Here is a 12,886-nt window from a genome sequence, read left to right on the forward strand (position 1 = left end):
TTTTGTCCTTGTATTTAAAAAAAGTAATTGTTATATAAACAGTGTTATCTGTACAATAAAAAAAAATTCAAAATTTGTACATTTTTTCTATTCATTGTTGATTTATACAGCATGTAATTAATTATTGAGCTTGTCATAGCTTGTAAGGAACTTGCTATTTTTTGTGAATATTCTCTGTGTCTTCGTTAAATTGACGATAGATTTGTATCAAATAAAGCTATCGTATATTCATGAGAGTCATGAAAAAGGCGCGTCGTGGTCTCACACAAGAGAGAATCCTTGATTTTGTTGAATAGCTTGCAATAATTTTTGTATTTCAATCTTTCGCGAGTTTGATAACGCGGTAGAGAGATTGAAACACGTTTGCCGAAGTGGTATCTGGTATCTCAAGCGACCAATAGGGGTGCTCGGTTTGAATTACATCAGTATAGGTCTGTTTTTTATTGCTGAACTGGCTGCAACTTCTATCAATCGGGTCCGTTTGAATGAACCTTTGCGAACTTCTGCAATTTACGAACGCACTCTAGCAGACGACGTTACTGACTGTGACGTTCGCGGTTCGCCCCTGAAATGCCCTGAATCCTGAATCCAGTATCCAGTCTGTCAGCTTGGTCAGTGGCGAGCAGGCGAAATCGCTCGGCAAAATGGTGGCGGACGAGAGGTTGTTTTTCTCGAACGCCGTCCAACAATTGGCGAGATGTTTGGCCGCTATCAAGCCTACGCCGTGGGAAAAAGTAAGTTGAATCCACTCCCCGAGAGAATTCTCCGATCGAACGTCAATTCTTTGACCACGGGACAACTATCGCGCACCCCGCCTTCTCCGTCGTTTTTATCGGGATTACATTACAGGAAGTGTCAGCTGACATCCTGACATTTCCATGTTATGACATAATCCGAAGGATATCGCGTCACTCTGAGATCTGTTATAAAGTCACGTGCGATGCATGATAATTAACGCTGCTGCCTTGTGAAAAAATTACGATTGCAGCTTGCATAATGACTGTGAAAAATATCTTAGAAAATACAATAACAATATGTTTTTTTTTGCGGCGGCGTAGAGACACGGACTCGAAAAATTACGTAGTATAACTTATCAGGATTATATGATAAATGTATGTACAGTTATTTGTAAAATATTGTAGTAGGAAGAAATCGATATTTTATAAGATTATGAATTTTTATAAAATAATGATAAAAAAAATGGAATTATATATATATTATTTTATTAAAAAATGTATACGTTAATATTAAGTAGAATATAAATTGTTACTTAAATACAATAATTTAAAATATTTTCTGTAAGATTATTTCTCTTTTAAAAGAGCTCATCCTGTTTGACTTTTTACGACTAAAGGAATTAGATTAATGCAACTTTTATCGGGATCTGAAAATAATATTTTTTATGTCTAATTGCAGGTAGCCAAGCTGTACAAGTTATGTCCACAAGATTCAGCTCTGGGTGTATTCCGCCTGGATCAGAGAGGTCAGGATGCGACCGTCGCATTGGGAATTTATTTTTTGGAATCCGGCCTCCAGCACCGGGATAAAATTTTGCCGTATCTATTGAGATTGTTGCGCGGTCTTCCAAAGGCGGTGTGGCGCGACGAGGTGAAAGTTTCGCTCGCCGAACGGGTTCCGGTCGCGGAACGCTTCAGCTTCTGCCTGAACACCCTGCTGAGCGATGTGGCGGCCAGGTGCGAACCGGCGCGAGAAGAAATCATCTCGACCCAGGTCGAGATACTCGCCGTTCTGACCAATCTGATACGTGGATACAAGGATCAAAATAGCAATAGGGGATTGCAAGCGAAAAGTAAGTGATAGATCAATTAGTAAATTTTTATAAATGTCATCAGGATGTTCTTTTTTTTTAAGACATATTGTCCAATGAAAGTAAGAACTTTTAATTCTGACATTACGTATTGTTTTAGTATCGCTGTGCAAGTGCCTGGTCCCGGTGCTGATCGGTCTGGCGAGATCCATGGGTCGCTTCGCGTGTACGGATCCGCCGCTGCTCTGCCGTATCTTTCCACGGCGCGAGATGCCCTCGCCAGCAAGCAGCGCGGAAATTCGCTTGATGCCCGATAAGAAACAGCACAGCTTCTCGAACTTCAGGCCCATAATCCCGCGATCTCTGAGTGGCAATTTTAATTCTTGTATCGACAACTCGTTGCCGGGCTACGAGAGTCACGATTATCACTGCGGCAAGAGACCGTCGCTGCAGTCCTTTCTGTCGGTGCCGTACGATCCGACGACGTATTTCTTCAGCCGTTACGGATCGAGTTTTAATCAGTTCCCGCAGATGCGTTGCAACGAGAGCCCCGAGAGAAGGGCCGGGATGCAGTTTACCGTGGTGCATTTACAGAGTGTGCTGGCTTTGGCCAAAAAATTACTTACCAAGGAGATCCTGACGTTTCTGGATGAAGAGGCACAGCAAGTAAGTTTCACATTACCTATTATATTTGTATCTATACTTATATGTAATACTAATTGGTTTTGCATTAATTTTCAGGTGTACAGTTCCGGCCAAGTACACATTTTCCCGTATCGTACGTTCAGCGAGACGATGAATCTCGTTATGGTGGCCCTGTTGCGCGAGCTGCTGCAAAATCATCGCGACTTACCGGCTCCGTTCACGAGGGACGTGCAGGAATTCGTCAAGGGTCTGTTTCTCTCGGGTCAAACGGAGCTGCAATCGCGGCAGCACGACGCGAGCGAGCGTGAAGACATTGACACAAATTTCCGGACTGTGAATCGCTTTAAGGTGAACGTGATGGCCAACTCCGCGTGCGTGGACCTGCTGGTCTGGGCGATCGGTGATGAAACAGGTGAGGTGACGTCCATTTGTCGCTGACGAAACAGAGATCGTGAGCCGCGGAAGCATCTCTTTACTAAAATTAGGAGCACTACGTTCACGAGAGTAAATAATCTGTACACTGTAGAGGAGTTTTTCGTGACTGTGCTCGTAACTTTAAATGCATGCACCAGTGTGACCGCGAGATATCAATGTCTGTTTCGATCGCGACGCCCGTCCAAGCACAGATCTTTTAAAGCTCTCACGTTATTTTTCCAGTACCCGGCGAATATGATTTGTCCGCGCTGTTCGCAGATATCAGTTCAATGCTGATCGGCAAGGGTATATTGAGTTACCCGTGTGTGTTCTCGTGTACATCCTCGTTAACATGACTGCCATTAATAATTATTAACAAATGTCTTTGCTATAACAATTTGCTTCTTTTTACAGTATTTTTAATTGATTTTAAATTGATGTTGTAGATAAACTGTTGATTCAAGACTTGTGAATTTTCTCATGTTAATTTTTCAAAATAACGTTTTTTATATATACAGATTTTTACGCACGGAGCGACACTTACAAAGCATCTTTACATGTGCTGCATTTAAATAACCAATTGATAATTTTACAGCAGTCAAAGCGTTGCAATTATATTTATATAAAATATATATCCACTTATATATATATATATATTTATATTTTTATGCAGAAAGCCTTGTACATTAATTCTCAGGTGCGGATAGTTTGTGCGGACGACTCGTGGAGAAGATTAATTCCAATCACGGGCCCAAGCTTGTGCTGGCGCACATGCCATTGCTGTTGGTTTGTCTCGAGGGACTGGGAAAATTGGCGCAGAAATTTCCCAACATAGCCAGCACGTCTATATACTACCTGCGGGACTTCCTCATCGCGCCATCGCCAATTCTTTTGAAGCTATATCGACAGCACAGTGAATACTCCATGAAGGAACATCAGTTTAAAGTGCTGGGTAAAATAGCTTTGTCACATAATATTAATAATTAATTTGATTAATCATAAAATTATTGTTTGTCATGTATGATATAAACGTGATATATATGCCCACGTCTGCACAGTCCAAGGGAAGGAAATAAGCGACTCGAAACAGACGACATCATCGGTGCACACGGCGTTTGCGAAACTTCGCGACGCGGCCATCGGCAACCTCTGCATCGCTTTGGAAGCCGCGCATTCTGTGAATCCGGACTGCGTCCCAGCGCTCGTGGCCAGTGTCTCGAACAGATTATACACCGCGGACATATCCGATGGGTACGTTTTATCGAAAGAGTTTGTCAACGTTTACAATTTTTCACTATAATATCAGCGCAGGTAATGCGAAGAAAAGTTGCAATTTTAACTTGGTTTCAGCGAGAGCGATGAGAAATTAAAAAACGAAGTGGTGTCGAAGAACATCGTGATCATGTTGGGCCACGTCGCCGTGGCGCTGAAGGACACCCCGAAGACGATGCGCACGATCTTCCCGTTTTTCCAGCAGCTCTTCTGCCGCACTCCCAGCGACCTCGATTTCCTCATAGTGGATCAATTGGGCTGCATGATCATTGCCAAGTGCGAACCAAAGGTGTGCGAGGCAACACTCATTCAAAATATTAAGAATCATTTACAACATTCTTCGAATGATTATATTATCATTGTTATGCAGATTTATGAAGGGATAATGCAGATGTTCTCCATGTCGTTGGGGTCGAGTACAGCAACGTACGCCGCGAACGACGATCGCAAACAGTACTGCCATGTTTCCAAGGCGGTTACAAACGCCCTGGCGAACATAGCGGCAAATCTACAGGGCGAATCGGAGTTGGACGACTTGCTGCTGCATCTTCTGGAACTGTTCGTGCAGTTGGGCCTCGAGGGTAAACGCGCCAGCGACAAGATGCCGAATAGTATCGCTGCGACGGTAAGATCGCTTAAAACCAATAATCTTGACAAAACGTCAGCAGTAAGTGGATAAAGAGCATTATTTTATATTGTGTTTCACAGAAAGCAGCTAGTAGCGCTGGAAATCTAGGAGTACTCATCCCCGTGATCGCGATATTGGTGCGACGTCTACCACCGATCAGACATCCGCAGAAACGACTTCTGAAGCTGTTCAAGGACTTTTGGTTGTACTGCGTTATAATGGGCTTCGCCGCGGATCATCCTTCGAGATTGTGGCCGCCTGAATGGTACGATGGCGTCAAGGAGATCGCTGTCAAGTCGCCCTACCTTATCTCTCAGACCAGCGCGCGTCTCGAGATGCGAGAATTGCAGTATACATCGGCGGTGCGCAACGACAGTGTCTCGTTGAATGAGCTACAAGAGCTGCGGAGTCAAATATTGAAGATAAGCACCCGGTACGATTCACTTTAATCGCCACGTCTACCGATTTCTAATCAATCTAATTAATTGTCTGAATAATGTTTTATATTTTAATGCGTGACATCTATTTCTAATTATAAGTAAATTTTATTATCGAAATATCTATATATTTTTCTGAATTTTTTGAATCTATTATACAATTTTTGATTTTTTTTTTTTCAGTACAAACGACATATCGGCATACGTGACCAAGCTACAGTTCGCGCAGTGCACATACTTGCTCTCCGTTTATTGGTCAGAGACCTTACGGGTGGCTAACAGTTCTGAACCGAGTCTGCAACCGATAATGCAGTACCTGTGCGATACCGATTTGCAGAAAGACAAAAGCGGCATGTGGCAGTGCATATGCTGCGTAGCGGATTCCGTATTTACGAAATTCAAGGATGTGATGCAGCGCAAACCGAAGGACGAGCAACGTGAGAAGGAGCTCGAGAATCACGCGCAATTTCTGCTGGTGCACTTCAATCACGTGCACAAGCAAATCAGGCGAGTGGCAGACAAATACCTCAGCGCTTTAGTGGACGCTTTCCCGCATCTATTGTGGAACTGTAAAGTCCTTTGGAGTATGTTGGACATATTACAGGTATTTATTTATTTTATTATACTTAGGGCCGGTTGTTCCAATTTACTGATAAACTAACTAATAGTTAAATCATATGTCTATCCTTGTTTTATTTAAAGGAAAAACAAAGACACATATATATGATTTAACTATTAGTTAGTTTACCAATAGGTTGGAACAACCGGCCCTTACAGTTATTGTTTTAGTATATTCTATACTTTGACTTCTTTATTACATGACTATTGCAGATTTTATCGTATTCGTTACAACTCGACCCAAATGAGGAAACGCCTAGCTTAAGAATACCCGGCACGCCATATAGCATCGAGTTGATGAACACTATTGAAGCAAGAGAGGTATGATGTTATTGACGCTTTATTTGTTAAAATAAAACTGTTGCCGTGACGTCGCGCGAATTGCAGATTATCGTGAAGGATTTTACCGCGAGATGCAAGGGCATTGTGCAGGAAGCCATGAAGTGGGCGCCGCAAGCTACCAGGTCGCATTTACAAGAGTACATCAATCAAATACCGTCTGCTGGCATGCGACATCATTCTGGTTTGTCGTTGGCCATTGACTCGGTTCTCGAATTCGTGGACACCGCGATTCCCACAGTAATTCCAGCAAATGTACGTAGCAATGTTTAAGCGTATCATACAACGTTTTATTTTAGATTTTATCTTAACCATTCTTCTATTTAACGCATTGTAAGTGATAACTGTACTCGCTATTAATTATATTGACGAAGCGATATATTTAACAGACGAATTCGTTGGATAAGAGGCCACGCGCCGTAAAGGGCGCGAGTTCGTGGCTGCTGTCGATGATGTCTACGAGATCGTGGCACGCCGGCGAGGTAGCGGGTATGCTTGCCCTTGCACGCACCGAATCGCCAACCGCGGAGGTGACTCTGGAAGAATGTAGGGACAAAGTCGTCGAGAGATTGATCGAGGCTGTCCATCGCGCCTGTCAGGATCGCGATGATACTATCCATCGCGGAGCTCTTTGGCGCGCTACCGCTCTATTGATATCCATGCCTGGTAAATTTGAACTAGTCAACGTTGTAATCTTCGATCTTTAATTAATTTATAAGGCAATTTATTGGCAAGCGTCTCTTCAATTTTTGCGCTGATTAGACTTCACACTTATAGGTATACATAGACGATTGTTACACTCGGTCGCGTGCTCGCAGATAGAACTGTTCACGACCGCAGCCATGACCACAGCGGTCGAGTGCTGGCAGTGGATCCTAACTGTACGGCCAGATTTGAAATTGCGATTTTTGCAAGAGATGTTACTCGCGTGGCAGTATACCGTTGACAAGAGGATGGGCTTGTTCGCACCGAACGAGGAGGAGGTCAGTCCGCTTGCGGTCTACGAGGGCTGCAAACTCGGACCTAATCCGCCACAGGTGAAACCACACGATATCTGGGTGTCCTTCATAGTGGAGCTCGTCGAGACAGCCAAGTACTGTTGCCAGGAGACGGTCGATATGATCGCCCTACTCCTGCATCGCTCGTTACCCATGACTGTCGGTGCATCCGGCGAGGAAGCCGGTATCACTCGACACGTCGCCGCGGTTGGCGTGCGTTTTAAACTTCTCTCATGCGGCTTGGTACTGCTGCAAGGTGACGTTTTACCAAGGTAATATATCCTTCATTATCGCGTGAATTGACGTTGTCACGACTATGACAGAAAATAAATAATTGGATCTATTTTTGCAGAACTTTAAGTAAGAATGTCCTGCGAGAACGCATCTATTCCAATTGTCTGGATTACTTCTGTCGAGAACGCCAATTGCCGACCCAAGAGATCGACCAGCTTAGCGAAGACATAGTTACGCTGATACGCTTTTGGCAGGTAAGCTCAGCACGTTAAAAATTAAAAACTAAGATACTGATTTTATTTATAGAAATTATACAAAATTATTCCTTTTGTTTTTCATTAAAATACTGAAATTTATTCTAGTATTAATCTATTTTATATATTTCCGTAGGTAATGCATAGCGACAAAAAGTACTTAATGATGACAGGGGCCGATAACGAATTTGAGATAGTGACATCTCAAACTTATACAACCGCGATGATTCCAAGCGAGACAATTGGTTCGTTAGCTGCCACGCTAGCTCCTACGCCGAACGACTTCTCGAGATCGTCCAGCAACGTATGGATGAACACCATGCCTATGTCGACCAGTACCAATACATTGAGCAAACGCAGCAATCGCAGCAAACGAATTGTAAACGCCAATGTTCTCGTGAAAGATTACATCAAAAAGAGAAATTTGATTCTCGAGTTGTTAGCGGTTGAAATCGAAATGTTACTGGTGAGTTTTTAATGAGTCACAAATATACAAGAAACTATGATTTGTCGCAATAACGAGAATTGGCTTCTAAACGTCAAAATCTCGTTTCTTGTCAAGGTCTGGCGTAATCCCAGCGGAAGACCGGAACTCGCGTTGCAAGGAGAAGGAAGTATCGCGGACTGGCGTGCCAAGGGGATGAACGATCGCTGGCGAGAATATACGCGACTCGCGTGGGAGATCAGTCCTGTTCTGGCCATATTCTTGCCGGTGCGGTTGAAGAATCACGAAGTCATCATCAAGGAGATCTGCGGCCTGGTGCGCCTTAAACCCGTGCTAGTCATGCATGTGTCGGAAGCATTGCAGTATCTCGTTACGACGGATACGCTTCTCAACGATGTACCTGAAGTGAGATTTTTAACTTTACGTTTTATAAATAATAATTTACAAATTAGCTACTCAAACCTTTACTTCATAATCTGTAATATTAATATGCAATTAATAAGTAGAGAAGTTAGAAATTATCATCTCTTTATAAAAAATATTTGTAAAAAATTTTGATTCTGTTTCAGTTAGTTTATATGTTAACGTGGGCGAGAGTGTCTCCGATTCAAGCGCTAGCGTTTTTCTCGCGACAATTCCCGCATCATCCCATCTCTGCGCAATACGCAGTGCAAGTATTGGACAGCTATCCAGCCGACGCTGTGCTTTTCTATATACCTCAGCTAGTGCAAGCTGTCCGTCACGACACAATGGGCTATGTAATCGAGTTTATTAAGAAGATTGCTAAACGATCACAGGTAATACGTATCGCAAGATCTAAAATTAAGTTGAATATTAAATTGTAAGGAATCGTAATCGCTTTGGCTTGACATGGTTTAGGTGGTGGCACATCAATTGATATGGAACATGCACACTAATGTATACATGGACGAGGATAAGCAGGTGAAAGATCCAGTGCTGTACGACGTCTTAGATTCGTTGACGAAGAATATTCTGAACGCCCTGTCCGGCCCGGCGAAACAATTCTACGAGAGGGAGTTCGACTTTTTCGAGAAGATCACTAACATCTCGGGCGAAATCCGGCCGTATCCCAAAGGGCCGGAACGCAAAGCCGCGTGCTTGGATGCTTTAGCTAGGGTAAAAGTACAACCTGGTTGCTATCTGCCGTCGAATCCCGAGGCGATGGTCATCGATATAGATTATCAGAGTGGCACTCCTATGCAAAGGTACGATTTAGAAGAATTTAAAAAAAGACGACGATGTATATATATTATGGAATATGAAAAATATTATGCAATTATCCTATAATTACAGTGCTGCTAAGGCGCCGTTCTTAGCGCGCTTCAAAGTACAGAGATACGGCATCAACGAGCTCGAGAATATCGCGCTAGCGGTGTCGACCAACGGGAAAGTCGAGAACAAGAGAGAAACGGAAGAGCAGACATGGCAGGCCGCTATTTTTAAAGTCGGCGACGACGTCAGACAAGACATGCTCGCCCTGCAAGTGATCGGCATTTTTAAGAACGTATTCCAGAAGGTGGGGCTGAATCTCTTCCTGTTTCCCTACAGAGTGGTAGCTACAGCTCCCGGGGTAAGATAGATACTAATTTCTCATAACGGTACACTTTGATATTTCGGATTATATATCTATGTATATATAATTATATATCTATATTTATGTATTATCAGTGTGGCGTGATAGAATGTGTGCCGCATGCAACGTCGAGGGATCAACTCGGCCGTACAACGGACAGCGACATGTATCAATACTTCATCACGCAACACGGCGACGAGACGACCAAGGAGTTCCAAAACGTTCGTCGTAACTTCGTCAAGTCGATGGCGGCTTACAGCGTAATCACCTACCTCCTACAGATAAAGGACCGTCACAACGGCAATATCATGATAGACACTCAGGGTCATATCATACACATTGACTTTGGCTTCATGTTCGAGAGCTCGCCTGGCGGTAATTTGGGCTTTGAGCCTGATATCAAGCTCACTGACGAGATGGTCCTCGTGATGGGCGGCAAAATGGAAGCTGCGCCGTTCCGCTGGTTCGTGGAACTGTGCGTGCAGGCCTTCCTCGCAGTTAGGTGAGTGTTATTTCAACAATATCGTTTTAAGTGTCTGCATTTGCACCACACATTCTATATCGCAATAATAAAACAAGTTTACATTCGGATATTAACGTATGTAAAGGCTATTTAGAATCATTCATACTACTAAATAGTTACTTAAATGCATTTTTGAATATTCTTTATCTTGTAGGCCCTACCAGGAAGCCATCATCTCCCTCGTCTCCCTCATGCTCGACACGGGATTACCGTGCTTCCGCGGACAGACTATCAAGCTCCTACGCAGCCGGTTTGTGCCGACCGCCACCGATCGTGACGCGGCGATCTTTATGATCAATGTAATACGTAATAGCTACCTCAACTTCCGTACGAAAACTTACGATATGATACAGTATTATCAGAATCAAATCCCCTATTGAATCATTACCGGAAAATTTACTTCCGCCTCCTTCCCCTCTTTCTTCCCCGTCCAGGTGATTGTTTACGGGCGATGCTTTGTGCTCGCTACGACTGTTGTTATCGAATTAGAATCAGGTATTAGAATCAGTACTTGAGGTACTGCAGTTGTTAGATATCACATTATAACTACTGACTGTGAAACTGTACAAATGTATTGGTGTCAATATTATTTTAGTCCCACTGTGTATTTTACGAAAGCGTTTAGCCTTGTATGTATGTAATAATGTATCATAATTATCTATGAGAGATCGCTTATATATGAATATGCACGTACATGTCTGCTGTATGCAGCACATCTGTATACGAGTACATTCCTGTCCGTTATTAATTTATGTATTGTTAATGAGTAAAAATTAAATTACTTTAACCATGAACGACGATGAAATCCGTTATCTCGCGGTGTATTTTAATTCTCAACCACGATAGAATTTAATCATATCTCGATAGATATTTCGTAAGACATCAGAAAGAATATGTATACATCTTTTATTTCAACTCACCGTTTCCCGAGGTCTTCATAATTTTACGTGCAATTTTATTTCGAGGGTGTAATTAACAATTGAATGAACGAAAAAAAAAACAGTTTAATTTATTCTCTATGTACAGTAGCTAAGCAAACTTGTCATTGAACAATATTAATCAATGTGTTTGCAGAACGAGGCAACCAACAGCTAGACTTGACTCGGAGAAGTTAAGAGCTCAGAAATTATAAGTTTTCCCCGGGGTAATGTATTTCTGGTCGGTAAGAGGCTTCTTCCTAAAAGTTAACATATAAGCTAATAGCGATAGCTCACTAACTTGCTCATTTAATGAAAGAATTTCCATATGTAAATCAGTTTTTTCAATTATTCTGATAAACGTGACAGGTATTGATTTTAATCCTTTTAAACTCACTCTGTACCAATTTGCTTCGAGCCAGCAATCAACATCGGTTGCTGAACTTCACGTCTCGCATCTCGGAGGTAGTAGTAAATTTGCGAAGTTTTGTGATACGGGCCTCCCGGTATGTCCGGCGGGGGTTGAGTACGCTTTGCCTGTTCATCCGCGTACCTGAGGCCTTGCACAATTTTTCTCTGCAGAGAATATAAAGAACAATAAAATTTCAGGACGTGCATTATCGGCTGTAATCAATTTGATGCTGACAAATGCTTCGAAGCGTTCTACTTCTTTCTTCATTGAAAGAAAGGAGAAGAAGAATGCTCCAAAGCGCTTGTAGCGTTAAGTGGACCACAATTCAAGTAGCTATCTGAAAGCAATCGAAGGAACTTACATATAATTTCTTATCGACCTAACGTTTAGAGGAAAGTCTCTTGGAAGTACATTGTACTCTGTGGAAAACTTCTATATACTTAATTTGGGGGGGTTTTTAACTTCTCAAAGTTTATCGTAAAAGATACACAATCTATCAAATGTGACTTTTTAAACTCCAAAACTTCTGTTATACATCTTTACATCAAAGAAACTGTGTAAATATATTGTAAACAAAAGGAGAAAAATATAATTTACAAGTGAAATGTATAAGTACACGTTTTCCATGAAATATTGATGAAATTAAGTTTAGCATATTTGGATGTAAACACGTGATAAATATTACAGCCAGTGACTCGTTTTCCAGGCAGGCGACAAGATTTGTTCGGGAAATATGTACACGCGTCAACAACGCGAAATAACGTGATCTGATGCGCAAAAAGTCGCAAAAGCGCAAAACAAGGTTACATAATTGAGCGAGTTGCCATGACTTACGCCTCGACAGAGTTCACGGAAATATTTTATTAGCGGCGTGACGCTCCGGTGCTCGACTTGGCCTGGCATCCTTCTTCCGCGAGTCGACCGGCTAATTAAGAAATAATTAAACTCAGCGCGGCATTTACTTCGGCAATCGAAGAGCTAGGAACAAGGAATTAAGAATTAACCTCAACAAATAAACACTGATATATAAACACTTGTATCATATCGATCATATCGATGTAAATCGACGTGGAAACGATTCGATTGTCGTCACGTGCTTGCAATCGATGTTTGTAATAAAAAAAGAGTGCGATGGGTGAAAATTTTATTTGAATTATTTCCCAACAACTGGACACATAGTGCGCCTTGCAAAGTATGTACACGCGTGAACTTTCCACTTTCCACGCGTGCATGGAAAGTTGTAAACCTATGTGACATCTCATCTCGCGTGGAAGCAAAAATATGATGGTTCGAATACTTCGAGCTATATTTTATTTTTTATTTTATTCTAAAAGTGTACATATTTTATGGAGAAACGATAGATTCTAAAATTAAATGTATAAAAATTA

General features: G+C 42.1%; 2 protein-coding genes across 4 annotated transcripts; one reads left to right on the forward strand and one right to left on the reverse strand.

Moving 5' to 3' along the window:
- Positions 1 to 506: 506 nt before the first annotated feature.
- Pi4kiiialpha (phosphatidylinositol 4-kinase III alpha) lies at positions 507 to 10,963 on the forward strand. Of its 2 annotated transcripts, XM_077410008.1 has the most exons (23): positions 507 to 734; positions 1,417 to 1,810; positions 1,929 to 2,434; positions 2,510 to 2,825; positions 3,071 to 3,133; positions 3,525 to 3,779; positions 3,886 to 4,078; positions 4,178 to 4,388; positions 4,470 to 4,724; positions 4,808 to 5,160; positions 5,348 to 5,768; positions 5,996 to 6,103; positions 6,170 to 6,376; positions 6,511 to 6,787; positions 6,899 to 7,391; positions 7,472 to 7,607; positions 7,744 to 8,073; positions 8,170 to 8,457; positions 8,622 to 8,849; positions 8,932 to 9,278; positions 9,367 to 9,643; positions 9,742 to 10,148; positions 10,324 to 10,963. In XM_077410008.1, exons 1-23 carry the CDS (start codon positions 645 to 647, stop codon positions 10,547 to 10,549), a joined length of 6,381 nt encoding a protein of 2,126 aa, XP_077266134.1. In that variant the 5' UTR covers positions 507 to 644; the 3' UTR covers positions 10,550 to 10,963. The 2 variants fall into 2 exon arrangements, with proteins under 2 accessions (XP_077266134.1, XP_077266133.1); XM_077410007.1 differs by lacking the exon at positions 3,071 to 3,133.
- A 190-nt stretch (positions 10,964 to 11,153) lies between these two features.
- Positions 11,154 to 12,548, reverse strand: LOC143899635 (NADH dehydrogenase [ubiquinone] 1 alpha subcomplex subunit 7). Of its 2 annotated transcripts, none has more exons than XM_077410052.1 (3): positions 12,333 to 12,548; positions 11,491 to 11,662; positions 11,154 to 11,346 (listed from the first exon to the last, which is right to left on the reverse strand). In XM_077410052.1, the coding sequence occupies exons 1-3, from the start codon at positions 12,399 to 12,401 to the stop codon at positions 11,261 to 11,263; spliced, it is 327 nt and encodes a 108-aa protein (XP_077266178.1). In that variant the 5' UTR covers positions 12,402 to 12,548; the 3' UTR covers positions 11,154 to 11,260. The 2 variants fall into 2 exon arrangements, with proteins under 2 accessions (XP_077266178.1, XP_077266179.1); XM_077410053.1 differs by having other exon boundaries at positions 11,484 to 11,662; positions 12,333 to 12,540.
- Between the last annotated feature and the right edge of the window lie 338 nt (positions 12,549 to 12,886).

Source organism: Temnothorax americanus, unplaced genomic scaffold (assembly GCF_048541705.1).
Source record: "Temnothorax americanus isolate GAGA-0224 unplaced genomic scaffold, ASM4854170v1 Scaffold28, whole genome shotgun sequence".
NCBI lineage: Eukaryota > Metazoa > Arthropoda > Insecta > Hymenoptera > Formicidae > Temnothorax > Temnothorax americanus.

Bases quoted from the DNA above. Each gene is read 5' to 3' on its own strand.
- Pi4kiiialpha (XM_077410008.1), top strand. From the start codon at position 645: ATGGTGGCGGACGAGAGGTTGTTTTTCTCGAACGCCGTCCAACAATTG. The intron at 4,725-4,807 runs GTAAGATCGCTT...TGTGTTTCACAG, and splicing joins CGAATAGTATCGCTGCGACG to AAAGCAGCTAGTAGCGCTGG. The intron at 8,458-8,621 runs GTGAGATTTTTA...ATTCTGTTTCAG, and splicing joins TTCTCAACGATGTACCTGAA to TTAGTTTATATGTTAACGTG.
- LOC143899635 (XM_077410052.1), bottom strand. From the start codon at position 12,401: ATGCCAGGCCAAGTCGAGCACCGGAGCGTCACGCCGCTAATAAAATAT. The intron at 11,663-12,332 runs GTAAGTCATGGC...TATTCTCTGCAG, and splicing joins TCCGTGAACTCTGTCGAGGC to AGAAAAATTGTGCAAGGCCT. The intron at 11,347-11,490 runs GTACAGAGTGAG...GTTAACTTTTAG, and splicing joins TGCTGGCTCGAAGCAAATTG to GAAGAAGCCTCTTACCGACC.